The sequence below is a fragment of the Macaca mulatta genome, chromosome 15 (assembly GCF_049350105.2).
Source record: "Macaca mulatta isolate MMU2019108-1 chromosome 15, T2T-MMU8v2.0, whole genome shotgun sequence".
Classification (NCBI taxonomy): Eukaryota; Metazoa; Chordata; class Mammalia; order Primates; family Cercopithecidae; genus Macaca; species Macaca mulatta.
This window is the reverse complement of record NC_133420.1, coordinates 84487933-84508172: the sequence shown is the minus strand read 5'-3', so window position 1 is coordinate 84508172 and position 20240 is coordinate 84487933. Positions and strand designations below refer to the sequence as shown.

Genomic DNA, 20240 nt, shown 5'->3' with positions numbered 1-20240 from the left:
GAAATCATTAACACGGTCAAAATGAAGGGAAATCATATATAATAGGATCATTTAAGAACAGCTCTCTTCAAGCCTACTTCATTCACTCTTCCATCCAGTCACCCAACCACCATTGCCAAGCACTGTGTTATGTAATAGAAATGTATAAATGATAAAAATACGGTCCATGCCCTCAAGAAGTACAGTTTATTTAGAAACAGAGCCCAACTTTGGAAAATTCCAAAACAATGTGATATATTCTATAACAGGGATGCATGCAGAGTACGGTAGAAACACAAAGGAATGCCTAGATAGGAGGGAGGAATTGAAATGCTGCGATTTAAAGGCAGGCCTTCTGGCTCAGAGATTGAAAATGAGTGTTCTAAAAGTAAACCAAAGATACTGTGGTAGGAAGACAGAAAAACAAGAAGCCTTTCATTTAGCCTCACTGTTACCAACCAACCAGACCAGAGGAAGGAGAGAGAGTTAAAGACTTCTCCTGGAAATCTGCTGTTGCTAAGCTGTGGAATAAAACAACCACAGAAAATAAAAGCACCAAGTGGATGGGAAGGACACCCAAACACAACCACCCACATGCTTTCTTTTATACTGATTCATGTTAGGGATTAAGGTATCCTAATAGCAACTTCAAAAATAGGAAGGCCACCAGAGATAGTATGCTTGCTTGAAACAAAAGAACTGATACTTTTCTGTGTGTATTATATTGAGTCACCACCAGACTTAGGCAAAAATCAGGTTCCACATCCACATTACTTATTCATTAGCCTGGAAAAACTTAAGAATTCAGTAAGACACTTAAAACATTATGTAGCAGGTAAATATTAGGCAATCATTTTAAAACTTCAGTAAAAAGAACCCAATATAGAATCCCTATGAAACATATAAAACCAGAATGATGGGCCTGTGGATGATATAAAAAATTAAATTCTGCATTAATGCTATTTAAAAACACAAATTTGTTCTAACATAATTGATACATTAAACAAGTTTGACCACAGCAATCATTCTTATGCATAATTTTATCTGTGAAAAAATCCTAGGTGAACACAAAAAATTGTACCAAGATGAACTAAAATATGTAGGAATACACAAAACACACTCACCCATCAAACATCTACCAGCCACCTCAGTTTATCTTCCATGCTATGAGCCACACCCACCTGCATCTAGTATTACAACTTTCCCTCCAATTTCACAGACCCTCCTTTCATCACTTCACAATAATTCACATTCTGCAACCCTCCTGATGCTCACTTCCATAAGAAAACTTCAGGTCTTCTTCAAGGTAAAGTGCCATGTTTATCACAGTATTTATGTATTTCTGAATCATTTAACATTTATAAAAGAGTGCTGTTGTTTTTATTAGGTTCCTATCCTTTTAAGTGTCGCAGACAAAGTTTCGGAGTGGTAAGCCCTGTGGTTTTAATGCATGGTTTTACACAGTGAAGTGATTTTTAGGAACGCACATATTGCATTATAGCAGAGCTTACTGTACTAAAATTACCATCTATGACCAAATAAAATCCATCCACTCTTCTCCCAGTGAAAAGATTTTAAAATAATTTTTGGCCAACTACAATTTATAAATGTCAAGGATGGAGATGAGACTAAAAGATACACTTATAATATTACATTTATTCATTTGGTTATACATTTATATTTAAAGTATTTATGTAAAATACAGTAGTAAAAAAACTTTAATCTAGAAATTGCTTTTTATCACTTTTACATTTTCAAAAAAACAACTGTATTCCAAGTTCACACATGCATAATTAACATCATCAGCACTAAATCCGTATTTTGAGTCACTTAACACTGTTCTCTAGAGTACATCTTTACTTCTGTCTTAGATTTTTTTAGATGTAACACTTTTTGAATCCAAAAATTGGCTTAAAAATTTTTATCCAAATCACAGGAACCCATTTGCTATCCCAGATCTTTACTACATAATCAGTGTTATGGACTCAATTGTGTGCCCCAAAATTCATATGTTGAAGCCCTAAACCCTGTACCTTAGAATGTGACTGTAGTTGGAGACAAGGCCTTTAAAGCAGTGACTAATATAAAATGAGGCCCTTAGGGTGGGCACTAATCTAATCCGACTGGTGTCCTTATAAGAGGAGGAAATTTGGACACACTGAGAGACACCATAGATGTTCCCAGAGGAAAGACCATGTGAGGACAGAGAGAAGGCGGTTATCTGCAAACCAAAGACAGAGGCGCCAGGAGAAAACAAACCTGCTGACATCCTGATCTTGGAGTCGTAGCTTCCAGAATGTGAGAAAATGAATTTCTGTTGTGTAAGCCACCCAGTTTGTTTTATTTTCTTAAGGCAGGCCTAGCAAACTAATATAATCAATAAATGTATTTCTTTATTGTTTACATTTCTTCCATTTTGTTAAGAAATGTGCTCATATACAGACAAATTAAAAAAACATGTGTCCAGTTTAAAGAACAGTAACACTGGGCCAGGCACGGTGGCTCATACCTGTAATCCCAGCACTTTGGGAGGCCAAGGCAGGTGCATCACCTGAGGTCAGGAGTTCAAGACTAGCCTGGCCAACATGGCAAAACCCCATCTCTACTAAAAAAAAAAAAAAAGAATACAAAAATTAGCAGGGCATGGTGGTGCATGCCTGTAATTCCAGCTACTAGAGGGGCTGAGGCAGGAGGATCACGTGAACCTGGGAAGTGGAGGTTGCAGTAAGCCGAGATCATGCCACTGCACTCCAGCCTAGGCAGCAAGAGTGAGACTCTGTCTCAAAAAGAAGAAGAAGAGTAACAGTATCCTCTCAAGAATTAGAACATCTGAAACCAAGTAGAGCCTCCTGTGTATTCCTTCCCCATTGCTGGCTCTCCCTCTCCCCTCCCCTACCCTACCCTAAAGGTAGAGGTTACTAACTCCTTCTTCATACATTTTGGATATTGCTGTGTTTCAGTTGCATATTGCAAATATCTTCTGCTCTGAAACTATCCTATTCACCCTCTTGATGGCATCTTTTCATAAACTCAAGTCTTCATTTTAAGTAGTCCAATGTATCAATCTTTTCCTTTAGTAATTTTTATATCCTATTTAATAAATCTTTCCTGATGCTAAAATAAAAATGGCATTCTCCTATATTATCTTGTAAAGCCTTTTAAAAGCTTTGTAAGTTTTGCCTTTCACATTAGGTCACTAATTCACATAGCATTATTAATTAATTTTTTTGTGCACAATGAAAGATAAGAATCTGAATTTACTTTTCGAATATGAATATTCAACTGTTCCAGAATGACTAAAAAGCTATCATTTCTTCAGTGACCTGAGATGAAGTATCCATACATACATGGGCTCTCTACTCTGTTCCCTTGGTTTGTTTATCCCTGTAACAGTGACAAATGTCTTAGTTATTACGGCTTTGTAATAAGTCTCAATATCTGGTAGGCCATGTCATCCCATCTTATTCTTTTGCAAGAATGTCTTGATTATTCCAGATGATTTGTATTTGCATAAAAATTTTAAAGTTAGATTTTCAAGTTACAACACATACTCAGGCATATATTCACATATGATATATTCTCTCCATTATCTTTCGCCAAGTTTCTACTAAAGGCCTTGCACTTTGTCAGATTTAATTCAGTAATTTCCCAGTTTTTGATCTTATTATAAATGGCATTTGCTATTAATTTCATTGTCTAAAGGTTTGTTTGTGAGCATATAAAAATAGATTTTTTAAAATATTGTTTCAGTCACATTTTTTATACTTTCTTAAAAACCCAAAAAAACTATAGATAAATCATTTACACAATTACATCATCTATGCGTAATGACAGTTATATTTCATTTAGCAGTTGTACCTTTTCTTTCTTTCTCTTATCTTACTGCATTGACTAGATTTCTAGTACTGTGTTTAATAATAATAATGGTGATAGTGGGCATCAGTGCCTTGTCCCCAACCTGGAGGGAAGAAGTTAACATCTCATCTTAGCATGCTATAGTTGGTTGATTTTGTGGGTTTTTTTAAGGGGTTGGGGGAGAAAGACCATTTATCCAATCACAAAACTTCTCCTAGTTCTAGTTTACTAAGAGTGTGTAACCTGAATGAATCCTGAATTTTATCTTTGTCTTCATACACTGAGATGCTCATTTGAATTTTTTTTCTAATCTGTTAATGTGATAAAATATACTGACTGATTTTCTAGTGCAAAAAACAACCTTTCATTCCTAGGATAAGCTCAACTTGCCCAGGTTATATATAACCACATTACATACTATATACATAGTATGTACATACATACTATGTACTCTACTGGTGGGATTTTTTATGTATACTTTTTTACTTTGCTTTAGTCTGTAGAAATTGCTAAGCTGTTTCTTTATTTCATAGGAAAAAACAAACACAAAGAATACCATGACACTCATATAAACAGAGAAAGGTAGGAAAGTCAGTTCTACTGCACGTATTCGCGACAGGGTAAGTTTTGCTCCCAAGTGGGAGAAAACTGGTTCTTAGAGGGAGAAAAACAGTCTTAGCTATCACTATGGTTTGTGGCCCTACACAAGTCAATCTTATCTGACAAAATCTTGTTTCTTAGTATTTAACTTCACGGGGTGGTAAGAAGAGAAAAGTTCCGCAGGAGGAAAATGGGAATGAGAAAAAAAAGGTTAAAAACGACTGTTCTACTAGATAATAACATTTCTTATAAAACTATAGTTATAATGACAGTGTGGTATTGTCTCTCCAGACTAGAAACAGAAACACACACACACACACACACACACACACACAAATCATGATTATGAGGAAGATGGCACTACAGAGTGGAGGGGAAAGAATTATCTTTTCAATAAATGGTAATAAATCAACTGACTATTCATCTGTGAAAAAACTGAAACCATGACTTCCATCTCATGAGAATCACAAAATTCAATTCTAGGTGGAAATATGAAAGACAGAAAAATATAGCACCTAGATGATAATAAGGGAGAATTACATTGGTTTTAGAAAGGATAGAAAAATATTTTATAAATTGAACCCAAAAACACTACTCAAAAATGAAACGGTTGATAAGGTGGAGTACATTAAAATTTAAAACCTCTGTTTACCAAAAAACACCATCAAGAGAGTGAAAAGATAAACCAAAGAGTGGAAGATGTTTACAACACATACCAAAAAAGGACTAAACACCCTACAATTACCAACAAAAAGTCAAATGGGAGAAATACTTAAATAGGCACACTTTGCCAAATAGGCCAGTCATATCATCAGTAAATATATGAAAAGAGGTTGAGTATCATTAGTCATCAGAGAAGTGTAAATTAAAACAATGAAGTACTGTTCATACATACCAAATGGCTAACATTAAGAAGACTTAAATGAGTATTAGTAAGGATATGAGGCAATCAGAATTTATATACTCTACTGGTAGGAGTTTAAATCGGTACAACTATTTTGGAAAACTGTTTAACACTATCTAAAAGAACATACCACTTAACCTTTGAACACCAGCACTTCTAGCTCTACATCCAAGTGAAACACATGCACATGTACAGCGGGAGGAATAAACAAGGCTGCTTACAATAGCATTATTTATAATCTCCCAAAACTAGAAACAAAGTAAATGTCCACCAACAGAACGAATAAATGGCTTTATATTAAAAATGAAATATTATGAGGATTCACAACAATGAAAATAAACTGTATCTAAGTAACAAAAAGGATAAATCTTCCAAATGTTGCCCAAAAGAAACATCCGGATGATTCACTTCACTGTTTTTATTTTTATGCACTCCTTCATATGTGTATCACATTTTACAATATAAAAGGTACAAAAAGTTGTGACAGTGAAATATAGAATATAAAAATACTTTTAATTTTAGAAAACCAAACTCTTAAAATACATATAAAACATAAAAGTTAGTTATAAATGGCCTATAAAAAGAGAGACCAAAATTTGTGAAATAAGACACAGAAAAGGATGTGAGAGACAGGAAAAAAGGAGAGGAAGAGTCAGACCAGCTCTCTGATCTCATCTACTACTTTCTTCCTGGCTCACCTTCAACTACACTGACCTCCTTGCTATTTCTCAGACATAGCTAGCCAACTTCCAAATCAGGACTGCTGCATTTGTTCTTCCCAGAAAACTCCCCAGACAACCACATGCATACTCCCCTCACTTTCTTCAGGTTTCTACTTAAATATTGCCTTATCAGAGACCTTCTCCTTGACCAAATTACAGAAAATCCCACTATTCCCTATTTCCTTGCTGTATTTTTTTCATAGTATTTATCTCCATTTGACATATATGTATTTCTTTATTGTTTTGTCTCTCTTAGCAGTACGCAAATTTCTCGAAGATGGGGACTTTTGCCTGTCTTGTTCAATGATGAGTTTCTGGAACGTAGAATCAGCTCCAACTCAACAAATATTTATTAAATGAATGAATGAAAACAAAGAAAGTTGGACAAAGAACTGTCTCTTCCCTCAACATGTGAAGAGACAGAGAACAGTATCTACAAGGATTGTTTCACATGTATAATAGCAGCGATAAACACAGAAAAAGAAACACACAGGCAACATGTACATAAACATAGTTATGTTTATGTTTACACATAAACCAGCAGAGGAGAAGAGGGTCACTCCCATGAAATATTAACAATATTCCTATACTCCTATCTGGTAATCTTTTAGAACTGTATCATTAAAAAATTTTTAAATGTTACAAAACTAGCAGTAGGGGGGCACCACCTCTTAATGCAAGCTAAATGAAAAGAAGAGTCAGATTTGGCTATTTACGATCTAGCAAACAATTAAATACTTGATCTGTGAATTCCTTCAGCTCATTTCTTCCTATAATCTTATCTTCTATTCTAATCTCAATTCTAATTCTAAGGCTATATACTGTATCTTATCATTTCTAAGAACTGCAACTCATAACATAATTATAATTTCAAGTATGTCACCTTATGAATACTACATGCTTTCTTTTGAGCTAATTCCCTGTAGACTATCAGTGCTAACAAACTCTTAACCCCAATGGGAGCTCCAATTCTTTGGCCCAACCACCGTATCATTGACTTTCCCCAACACATTCAACTCCCTACTTGTTTATATTCCACAGTCCATCAAGATAAATTCTCCTTTAATTTACCACCAACTTTCTTGACCCTCTCTCACCACCATTCTACTCCTGTTTCACTGGCTGCAGTCTTAGTCACCTTTCTTGTACCTTTGATCTTTCTAACTTCAAAAACTGAAGAGTGCCTAGAGTTTGGTCTTCAGAACTCTTTTCTTTTCTATTTGTAATAACTGCTAGGAAATCTCCAGTCAGTTTCCATGTCTTTAAATACCATCTTTATGCTGAAAGCTCCCAAATTTATTTATCTAGCTCAGACCACCCCATTGAAATCCAGATTTTTGTATCTAGCTGCTTAATTAACATCTGTCCCTGGAAGTCAAATAGGCAGAGTAAACATGTGTAAAACCAAACTCTTTAACTTCTCCCCAAAACCTATTCTTCCTTCAGGCTCCCTCTCTCAGTAATCGGTATCTCCATTCTTCCAGTTCTTTGGGCTGTGAAGTCTTGGAAATATCCTTGACGTTTCACATTCTATCTCATAGCCCACATTCAAATTATCACCAAATTCTGTTAGCCCTTCAATCTATAATAGACCACTTGTAAGCGCTTCTACCAATACCATAATCATTTCGTGTTTGGACTGTATTTTAGCAGCCTGGTAGCTGGTCTTCTTGCTATTATCCTTGTCCCTCAGTTTATTTTTCATAGCAATCAGGTTGTTGTTTTTTTTTTTCTAAAATGTAAATGAGATTCTGTAGTGGCTCAAAACCCTCCAACAGCTTACAAAGTCCCAACCACTATCTTAATAAAGCATCCAGTCCAATCACAGCCCTTACTACTCTCAACTCATCATCTCCTATTGCTCTGTCCCTAACTCACTCCACTCAAGATATGCTGGTCTCCTTACTGCTCCTTGAGAATGTCAACAGGGACTTGCTTGAGTTCCAGGTCTCTGCTCAAGTGTCCCTATAAGAAAGGTCTTCCTTGACTATATCCACCCCTGTACCCTGCTTTATTATACTTCATAATACTTATATTGTTTACCATACATTTGTTTATTGACTGTCTTCTCTAATCGGAACGTAAGCTCCTTAAACACAGTAACTTTGTTTCAGAGCTTAGACGACGGGGAATAATATGTACATTCAATAATATGTACTGAATGACTGAATAAATGTTCCTCATAATTTTTTAAAATTAAAAACTGTGTTTTACAAATAAAATTTTATATATAAAATGACAATTTTCCTATGAGTCTGAAGCAATTTTTATTTATAAACCACAGCTTATACTTACTTTTCTGTGTTTTTATGAGACTACTCTGAAAAGTAAAAATATGTGTTTTCTTTGTGATCTTCCTCCTACCGAAGAGTTTCTCAACCTCAGCACTACTGGCACTAGGCTGGATAATACTTTGTTGCAGGGGGCTCTCCTGTGCATTGCAGGACATTTAGCAGAATCCCTGGCCTTCGCCCACTAGATGCCAGTAGCACTCCCCTAGTGACAACCAAAAACGTCTCCAGACATTACCAAATGTTTTGTGTGGGAGAAAGTCAACCTCCTCCCCACTGAGAACCACTGTACCCACTGGTAAAGGATTTTGTTTTTCTCTGTTGTTCAAGAATAGAAACACCTAGAGACAATATAGATCATAAAATTAAAAAATAAAAATAACAGAAACAGCTTAGATCACATCTGAGATATTTAAAGCATACAGATTTGAATTTTCAAAATAACAAAATAACCAACTTCACATGCTGAGGGTAGGTTCATGAGGCTAACACTCTGACATTAAAATAAGTAATCTTAATTTAATCCTAAAATAAAATCCTGTGATATCTGTATGGTTATGAGCACTTTTTGGAATGAGCCTTAGCTTAAGTTTATTATATTCCAAAACATAGGAAAAGAAGTTACACGCTTATTCTACATAAAACCCCTCTACTCCCCAACTCAGTGCTCAGGTAAAATGTACTTTTTTCAGTCTTATTACATCCTAATGGCAATTAATATCTAAAGTGAAACAAATAATTATTTATACCTCCCTAATGGCTATCACTGAGTGTTCAGAATTATCCACTAAATTTTGGTAGTCATATGTATGCAACTACCTTACAGAGCATATTTCACTAGCATCTGACTGTCAGGTTAATAGCTGAGGGTGAAATATTCCAGAAAAATTATTTTGTCTGCCTGACCATATTTTAGCAGTAAAAATTCTAGAAAAGTTTGGGCAATCCAATAAGAGAACAGAGTAACATACTTCCTTACTGCATTCACCAATTAATGCAGTGCTACAGTGTTTGGTAAAAGTAAAAGTAAGACAATAAAATTGCTGCCAGGTTTTAACCATTTAAATTCACAGTAACTGTAACAGTCTTACAGAGAAAAAAAAACTGATAAATTTTCTATGTTAAATGCTATTAATATTTATAGCTTACTATAGAAACATGTTTAACAAGGACATACACTCAGTCAACCTGGTATTGTAGGACAGGATTAAGATTTATTATAAAGTTTCTGTGTTCCATCTCTCACTAAAAGCATAGAGATATACTGACAGAATTGGCAATTGTTAGAATAATAAATAGATTATTCTTATTTCTTTAGAAATATAAACTGTATATCTGACATTATTCTTTTCAAGCAAAAAACATAAAAAATGTTACTGAGGAATAATATCTCTACTAGCATCTCAGGAAACAAGAACAAAAAAGCCAAATTACTTTTATATTAGCATTAAAAATAATTTTCGTCTCATATCAATTTTAATTCTACAATATTCTTGGCTATTCTTGACTCTTGGCTATTCTTTCCAAAAATCTAAAAAGCTAAATGTGTATTTCAGCAATTTTTTCCCATCCTTCAGTGAACAAAATAAATGACCTCCTAGATATTAAGAAAACAAAAGTTATTATTAAGCCTATAATATTTTTTCAAATAGCAGAAGTACTCAGACTACTTTAAAACTGATTATAGGAAAAGATTAAAATAAATTATGAAAAGATTTACCAATATTCAAAGCTACCTGCAGCCAAGTCTTCTGACTATTTCTATTTTTTGTTAGCCAAAAGGCTAGGCAAATAATTCTGTGGCACAGTTCTGACATCAAATCCCTAGCAACGCTATTAGATATCAGCCAATTGGAATAATAATAATGTATCTTCCTAGCAGAAGAGTTGGCTAGGCCGCTAAACATTATTTATTTTCCTCTTCTGAATTTTGGCAGCATTTCCTTTATTGAAATTCTCTCTCCTCTCTTCCCCTTCTGTCACCCACTGCTCTCATAGCCTTAAATGCAGTTAGTATGCTTTTCCCCTTCAAATAAAAGTAAGTATACAATAATTAGAAATTATCAGAACCACTTCATCTAAAAAGAAGCTAAAAGACATAATTTTAGAATTAAAGTGGTATGCCATCAAAGATTAGCTGTATAAACTCTGATACTAATAGCCACAAATTATTTTTTTTAAGCTTATACTATTTCTCATGTAGAGAAATAGTAAACATTGCCCGCATCTGATTTCCAGCAGGTACACATTTAAAAACTAGTCTTAACCCACTATGATGCCTTTATAAGATATAACAGACTGCCTCAATGAAAAATGAAAACAGCAAAATATTAATCTACCAATCAGGAGGTTCATTGAGCTTTCTCTGAAGAGCACATATTATGATGTTTAGTATTTTTAAATATATTTGATATTTTTAATCCTACAATAATATTGCTAAAAAATTTCTTGAGGGAAAAATGCAAAAAGCAGTATTGAATGGGAGCTTGAATAAGATATAGTAATAGCAAGAACATGACTTAGGGACATGGGCCCAAATCACACCTCTGCCAAGTGGCGATTTTGTGACTGGACAAGGTATTGAATTTCTCTGAATTTCAGTTACCGTACCTGTAAGATGATAACCATACTATTTAACCCTTCAGAAATATTTCAAATGAGTAGACATTTTCCGCTAATCCAAGTAATATACAAATCCAGAATAATATAAAAAAGAAAACACGTTACCAATAAAATATTCATGGATAAATATATAATAAATTTAAGGTATACTCTTTAAATACAGTGGTACTTTCCTTCATATTTAATTTAAAACCATAAATTTCTAGTATTGGTTTTGGTAAATAACCAGTATCCAATAAAATGAAATACATTATTAGAATTTGACCCAATACACCAAATGACTAGGCATCTGCTTATAAGCATTTAAAGTAACTATGTGAAATAGTCAAATATGGACCTTGGTAAAAAATGAAAGTTCATTTTCTTCAATATCCATCTATTTTATTCACTTAAATGCCAAATCATTACCCAATCTACAGGTTTTAGAACCTAGACAATGATTTTCATCCCAATAAATATTTAAAGTGAAACATTACTTTCGAGAGGGCTTTTAAGTAAAATTCAACGTTATTCTGGAATGATAAATGCAAATGATGCAAACTAATTTAATGTCTAACACCTGAAAAACTTCTCCAAACATCTCAAAATTTATAATCTTTATTGATTTTGTGATTCTAACAAAAAAAAGTTTAATTTATCTCCATTCATTTAGAAAACAAAATTATTACTCAAGTTTCTGCAATTTTTCTAGATATACATTTTTTAAACTATTTGAGAATTTCGGGATTTTTTTAGTTACTATTTCTGAGGAAGACAGTAAATACTAATTCTTTTTAGGTTCATAGGTCTTTTTTTAGTGTAAGACTCAGAATATAAATCAGTATCTATAGCTTAAAAAATAAATCCTAAATTTGGGCATTGATTCATGATAAACTATAAATTCCTTATCTCCTGCACATCTTAGTCCTTACTTCCCTCAACAAAGGATAAATTCAAGTATTTCCTCAAAACTTCACATGGTAAAAACATATAAATCTTTGAATGTCCATAATAAAAGAATATTTTAAAAGATTAAGAAGAAATCTAAAAAGCATTAAGTTACTATAAAAAACAATGGGGCACTTGCAAGGAAATTAAAATAATCCAGCTCAGAAAGAGCTCTCCTGAAAACAGAAGGCGAAGAGAAGAGAGAAATGGAAGAAAATTAGGCTCCCAATCTGTTCATTTCCCAGAATTTGTGAACAACCTGCTTTCTCTCAACTGTCTTTACCATGAGCATGAGCATAACCCACAACGTACCAGTTTTCTACTGAATACAGGTTAAGTGCTAGTACAGCAATGGTCAAAGTGCAACTCATTTTTTGTCGTTGTTGCTGTTAAATGAATAAACATTTTCGCCTTAAAAAAACAAGAAAAGAAAAACAAGAAAGTTAACACTTTCTTTTCCAACCCAGGCAATTCCATTCAGCTTTGGAATTTAAAGATGGGCTAGAAAAGATACTATGCTGCCACCTATCTACCTAAAATGGTAGAAAGAAAATGCAGACTACAGCTTTCGCTTCAGTCTGGATGACAGAAGAACACAGGGTCAAGGTCCATGGCATGCTTTAACTGCATCATTACTCCCACAAAAAATATGTATAATAATCATTAACGTAATATCCAAAGATAGGTAGGGACTTTGGAGGATCTTATTCCATATCCTGAATAACAGAAAGAGTAATAAGATGAATGAATGAAATTCCTGATACTATCTTTATTCACACATAGTTTTATACACATACACATAATCAAGAGCTTGATACAGATTTTTGTTTTAGAGAAAAATGAAAGAAACCCAGGAAAGGGCTTGCAGAAACACTGATGGGACAGTATTTTTTGAAGAATATTCCACCATAAAACATTATTTTTTTCAATGTCAGTGGTAATAATGGTGACTTTTGTTCTGAAATTATTGGTAAATTTTTTCTACCTTTATGAAAAACACAGTAAATATAATTTACAAAAGAACTGCTGAAGTAAGAACATTATTTTATTATTTAGCTTTAAATAAGTTTGTTATACAGCTGGAATTTTACAATGGATTTGCCCTTAAAACCAATTATTCCAGTTAAAGTCTCAAGGCTTTTGTTGTTTTTTTGGCCCAGCAATGACTTCCTTCATCTCCCCATTTGGTTAATCTCTACCTCACCTATAAAGTCCACCATGAGTCTCATTCCCTACACTATAGCAGTTCTCAAACCTTATAGCCACAGAAGTTTTGCGCTGCACAACTCTACAGGATACTATTTACATAGACTATGATGTGAGTGTTACCTCCTGGAGTTATGCAATTAGGCAGCAATGATTAAAATCACCTGGGAAGAAATTTTTTTAAACAAAATGTTATTGCCATTGACACCTATGAGGAAATAGTTTGTATGGGACCAACTCTCACACCAAAAACACTATTAAAAACCAGATAAAATCCAATTAATTAATAAATACACAGCTGTTTGAAGACATTGGCAAGTAGCCAAAGTCTCCAGAACTTATAGGGCCAAAATCTCAGAGAAAGTAGACAGGCATTAAGGTGATCCATATATTCTGCACTGTTTTTTTGTTTGTTTTTTTTTTTTTTGAGATGGAGTCTCGCTCTGTCACCCAGGCTGGAGTGCAGTGGCCAGATCTCAGCTCACTGCAAGCTCCGCCTCCCGGGTTTACGCCATTCTCCTGCCTCAGCCTCCCGAGTGGCTGGGACTACAGGTGCCCGCCACCACGCCTGGCTAGTTTTTTGTAGTTTTTTAGTAGAGACTGGGTTTCACCGTGTTAGCCAGGATGGTCTCGATCTCCTGACCTCGTGATCCACCCATCTCGGCCTCCCAAAGTGCTGGGATTACAGGCTTGAGCCACCGCGTCCAGCCTCTGCACTGCTTTTTATCTGAAAGTACTTGTCAATTCACACTCAGTACTGAATGAAAAGCCAAGTAGAACTGGAGACTCAGAACATCCTGCAAAATCTCCAAGGCCAGGAAAACAGTAACTGTAGGGCACAATCCACAATAAACACCTCAGTTTTTCAGCTGAGACCCCGAAGGACTATACTATTGGAATAAAGGCAAATTGAAACTAGTCTTTCACAAAGACAAATCCAGCAATCAAGATTCCTTACAAAGTACCAATAAACACAATAAACAGCATCTTCCCAAGAACTGCCATGTTGAGACCAATGTTCTGTTATTTAGCATTAGAAATTCTTGTTATACAAACCCGATTGGATAAAAATGAGCCTTCTCTTATATCCTATCAAAAAAAAAAAAAAAAAAGAGTAAAGCAAATCTGAGGAAGGAACACATCAACCACATTTTCTACAATTTGTCATGCAAAATGCTCAGTATTCTGACTTCGGCATGTCAGAGGGCAGGACCAAATATCTGGAAATTGAGAGGAAAAAAGAGTCAACAGAAACGAACCCACAAGGGGATCTCAAAATTAAAGTAATCAAACACAGACATTACAATAACTGTGATTAACATGTTCAAAAAAAATAGATGACAAAATAGATGATTTCACCACAGAAATTATCAATGAAAGAAAGTATCAAATGGAAATTCTAAAAGTGAAAAATAACTGAATTAAGACTCTTTAGAAGGATTTAAGGGTAGATTAGACACGGCAGAAGAGCTGATTAGTAAACCAGAGGATAAATTAATAAGAAATATCCAGAATGAAGCACAGAGAGGGGAATAAAAAAGGAAAGTGAAGAAATAAATTTAGAACATATGCAGCACAATGAGACCTCATGTACATGTAAGTAGAATCCCAGAACTGCAGGAGAAAAAATTGAGCAGAGGTACTATTTGAAGTGATAAAGGCCAAGAAATTTCCAAAACTTAAGAATGACATCAGGCCACAGATTCAAAGTTACATAAACTCTCCAACAGAAAAAAATGCAAAGAAAACAATACCAAAGCACATCACAGAATCACAGAATAACTGCTAAAATACAAAGACCAAAAGAAATCATAAAAGCAGCCAAAGAAAAACACATTTCATTGGAGTAACAGTAAGACCAACAACTGACTTTACAACAGAAATGATGGAAACCATAAGACAATGGAATAACATCTTTTAAAAACTAAACAAAAGTTTAGTTTTGGAACCACCAACCTGCAATTCTGTGCCAAACAATAAATCCTTCAAAAATGAAGGAGAAATAAAAACATCTTCAGGGAACCAACACTGAGAGAATTTGTTCCAACAGACTTGCAATAAAAGCAGAAAAAATAAGCCTAGAGGAGACTCAGACATAAGGAGTACTAGAAAAAGCACCAATACGTAGATAACTCAAAACAAATACTGACTATAGGTAACATATAACTTATATAAGAATATAACACATAATGTATATGTAATAATGATAAAGTCCTGTTACCATGTGATTTTTTTCTGTATCTACTTTCCACCCCAAAATACAAAAAATGATGATGACAGAGGGTGTTCCAAGGCCACTGCTTTCATTAGGTGCACAATGATAAAGTACTAACTTATATTATACTTCAAAAAAATCAGAATAATGTTTTCATTTTTGGAAAACTATAAAAAGAGTAAAAGAGAAAGCCACTAGAAATAGAAAACTGGAATTTTTTTTTAATTAGAAATTCCAAAGCAGGCAAGAAAAGGAGAAAATGGGAACATAGAAGAGATAAAGTCAAATAGTAAATAAATAGGAAGATGACAAAATACCAGTTATACTAAGTAAAAATTTACTAAATTTTTCATATTAAAAGACAATTTTTTAATGATGAAATATCTGCTGTCTATAAGACATATGAGACATAGTAACCAAGAAAGGTTGAAAGTATTAAAGACAGAAAAAGATATACCATGAAAACACTAACTAAAAGACAACTGATATAGTTAAACTAGTAATAGAAAAAAAAATTTGAAGGTAAGAACCATTATTAATAAAGAAGCATGTTTTATAATGATACAAGAGTCAATCCACCAAAAAGATGTAATGAAGTTTGTATGTATCTGTAATATAGCTTCAAATTCTCAACTTCTAAATCAATGAAATGACTAGAAGTCATTTCAATGTATATTGAGTAACTACTGAACATTCATTTGCTTCAGATAATTGGAATATTTAGAGCTACATAGATTATAAAATACTTTCTTCAAGTTTAGTTATAATTCTGGCCCTAGAATTTAGCTTTACTCTATTAAACTTAAGTAGGTTAGAACAGTGCTAATAAACATTCAATTTTATGTATTTAAATTCATCTGTCCTTTCTTACAATGGGAAATATTGTGGTAAAGCTCTTCTCTCCATATACCTAACTTGATAATATATATGAATTACTTCGTTCATTGAGATAATATATCATAAACAAAACTAAAAATTACTTGATTCCTCAAAAGGAAGCAAAATGACCCTGGAAATTTCATAAAATAATCTCTGAGTTTTCATTTCATTACTGCTAATATGGTGGTAATTATACAAGTACCCCACTTGATACAAGAAGGGAACTGTAAGACTTAGGCTAAGAGAACGATTTCTGCTCAGCACTACTAGACATATATAACTCTGTCAGATCCCTAGAATTATTTATAATGTAGTGCTTCATTCCTAAAGTAGCTTTCTAACAACCAATATAATGATTTGATTTTCATTTGGTAAAATGCTAACATATTATGATTTTTATATAAAAAAACACCTGCTTGCATCTACAATTGATTGCTCTAAGGAAAATCTGGTTTGACTTTTCAAAACCCACTTTTCACACTCATTTTTTATATACTTTCTTCTTCCTGATATATTTAATCTTTTAACAAACATTTGCTATGCTGCTGACCTTTTTCCAACATTATACATGTAAACATATACATATATGTAGCATATTCAAATATAACCTATAATCCATTTCTCCATTTTAAAAAAAGGTGACTGCCTAATTGCCACTAATTTCTCCAGTTTCTACCTTTCAGTCAGAGAAGAAAATTCGTTTGTAATTTCAAACACCTTACTCCTTCATTTGATTACTGGAATTTCCTTAGGTGGTCATCAATCTTCCAGTAATAAATGCTTACTGTAAAACTGTCTCTAAAATTTTCACGAAAATTAATAGACCAAGAAAACTGTTTCCTCCCTCTGAGAGTTTTCACTAAAATCAAATGTAACATAAATTGAATGTCTATCACATACCAGCTAAGTTTACATATACTATTTCATTTAATCTCATTATTATTCACATTACAATGAGTGTAGAAGAAAATCACCACTCAGAGAGGTTAAACAATGCGTCAAAACTCACTCATGTAATAAGAAAACACAGGCTTTAACCCTAGGTATGTCTGTTTATAAAGACAAGATCTTTCCACTACCAGAGGCTGGCCAAGTTACTGTAAAGAGCCAGACAGTTAATATTTTAGGCTTTACAGACCATACAGTTTCTGCCACAACTATTCAATTCTGCTGTTACAAAACAAAAGCAGCCATAGACAATATATAAACAAAAGAAAGTAGTTGTTTTCCAGTAAAACTTTTTTAACAAAAACAGGCAGAGGGCTGAACTTAAACAAGGCCCAGAGATTGCCAATACTGCACTATACTACAATGCATTCATTACCTCTTAGCTGCTCTTTGTTTTTCATTAACACCACTAAATTCTACTTCTCTGTTACTTAAAAAAATTACTACCTTAATCCTACTGAGGAATTTCATTTTAATGCTTTTCTTATTAGGCTCAACTATTTGAAACAGATCACTCTGGGGAATATGTACATTCTTTTACATGATCTAACTTTAATGCCAATTGTATCAGAAATTTATCTACAAATAAGATGAAACATTTCTAAAACTATCGTACTAGCATGCATTATATTCTCAGTGGATAACTTTTTAAAGCATCTTGCAAATTCATGTTATCATTGCTGATGAAAGTCAGGGAGAAAAAAAGTTCTTTTTCTCAAGAACATAACTATTTGAGAACCTTTAAAAACTACATTCTGGGAGTTGAACAATGAGGACACTTGGACACAGGAAGAGGAACATCATACACCGGGCGGGGCCTGATGTGGGGTGCGCGGAGGCAGGAGGGATAGCATTAGGAGATATACCTAATGTAAATGACGAGTTAATGGGGGCAGTACACCAACATGGCACATGTATACATATGTAACAAATCTGCATGTTGTGCACATGTACCCTAGAACATAAAGTATAATAAAAAATAATAAAAATCTTGATGACATTATGCTAAAAAAAATACATTCTACATTTTTATTCCTGAAAAGAAACGAACATTTCATCTTTGTTTTTCATTATTATAGATATTTTTAAACCAAGACACATATATTGAAGATTCAATGTGTTGCTTTCTAAAGAAAGCCACTCAACACTAATAAATAACCATAAATGAATTTCATGAAAAGGAAATGTCAGAATAGGGCCCACCTTCTCAATCCCAATATAGTTCAAAATTCACCAATTTAGGAGTTTATTTTCGTTGTTTTGTTCCCAATCTTTTGTACTTAAAGGAACCACATGTTAATAATTGTATGCTACAACTGCTCTAATGTTAGTGGATATAAACATTTCTTACCAAATTACGCTTTTTTAGTGGAAGAAAATAGTAATAGTGGCAGAAAGAAAACATCAGTGCGTAGCAAGTAAGAAGTTCAGTGTAGAAACACAACTGCAGAAAGAGCCAATGATTATCTTCACCAACACAATTGTTAATCCTAAAGAAAAAAAAATGAAAAAGAAACAATATTTTAAGTTCACCTCAGGATCAACAAGACTAAAATAAAAACAAATAATATCACATATGCTTGACTTCATGGAGATATGCTAAGGCCACTCGAAGGTAAAAACAAACTATACAAGGAAAAGTATAAATATACCATCTTACATTTGTAAAGCACTTCACAAAGGAAGTCCACATATGTGATCCCCTTCAACTCATAACAACTCAGCGAGACAGGAAGAGCAGATGGTAGCTTCCTGTGTCACTGATAAGGAACCAGGGAACAAAGGAGTTAAGCCAGAGGATGTACAGTTAGAAGACATAGGGGCCAAGAGAGCAAGAACCCTGCTTCCCTGTATATTGCTCTTCCTTTACAGTATTCTAGCTGTGGAAAGCAATCTGAATGCCCTGAAGTAAAACAGCTGAAACATACTACTCCGACATGACTAATAAGCATTCACAACTTTTTTTGATTTTAAAAATCTATCCCTGGTTGCTGAAAATAAAAATGTATTCAAAACTATTTACAGATACATAGAGCAATACTTCCACCAATACAACAGTGAACCCTAACTAGGAAAGAGGATTAATGTTACAATAAAAAATTTTCAAGGCTAATTTAAGCTGAATATTTTATTGTTCCAAATTTATTGTATCCAAATTGTCAAAGTATCCTAAAACTCCAGCAAAAAACCCTAGTTCAAAACTACAAATGACTTTGCACAAATGTCTTCATTTCAAAATAGTATTATGCTGTCAATGAAAAAGAAATGATGTAACAGGTTTCGGTCCTAACTTAAATCGCTCTTTTTAACTTGTCATTAAACCATTTTTTAAAGTCAAATATAGAACTGAACTGAAAAACCCTAGAGAGGTATTTCTTAGACTTAAGAGTGCATGTTTTGTAAACAAGAAAATCTACTGTGCTTTGTTATTTGCAAGCAGGATTATAAAAGAAGTGTGCTTATACACACTCAAAAATGCTCTTCAACAGCTGCTGAATGAAAGATGGCTTATCCTTGTTCTATCCTTCCTGTCCCCAGGAAGTTTAAGAAACAATGTCTATGATCACAGCTTTCCTAACCAGAACAGCTTTAAGAAGCACTAAGGTACTCAATCTATATGAGTTCTTTTTGCAACATTTGAACTACTTAGAAAGAATGATCAAGCCCGGCGCAGTGACTCATGCCTGTAATCCCACATTTTTGGGAGGCCGATGGGGGCAGATCACCTGAGGTCAGGAGTTCGAGACCAGCCTGGCCAACATGGTGAAACCCCATCGTTGCTAAAAATACGAAAACCAGCCGAGCATAATGGCATGCGCCTGTAATCCCAGCTACTCAGGAGGCTGAGGCAGGAAATCACTTGAGGCCAGGAGGCGGTGGTTGCAGAGAGGTGGAGGTTGAGATCGTGCCACTACACTCCAGCCTGGGCAACAGAGTAAGGCTCCATCTCAAACAAAAACAAACAAACAAACAAAAAGATCAAAGCCAGAAATACAGAAAACCTTGAGGCGTTGTAAGAATTGACCTCCAAACGTAAAACTGTGCTAGGCAGCTAAATAGTACAATTTCTGAAAACGTCAAAAATTTTCCTT

General features: G+C 34.1%; 1 protein-coding gene across 4 annotated transcripts in view; it reads right to left on the bottom strand.

Annotated features, from left to right (window-relative positions):
- ZDHHC21 (zinc finger DHHC-type palmitoyltransferase 21) overlaps positions 1 to 20240 on the bottom strand; it is a 74796-nt gene that overhangs the window by 29715 nt on the left and 24841 nt on the right. For all 4 annotated transcript variants that reach the window (XR_001440077.3, XR_001440076.3, XR_003723267.2 and 1 more), the window contains exon 7: positions 18500 to 18638. Coding sequence is in view for 1 of the 4 variants with exons in the window: in XM_015117682.3 (XP_014973168.1) it covers positions 18500 to 18638 (139 nt within the window). In the remaining 3 variants the exon portion in view is untranslated. The remainder of the gene's footprint in view (positions 1 to 18499; positions 18639 to 20240) is intronic.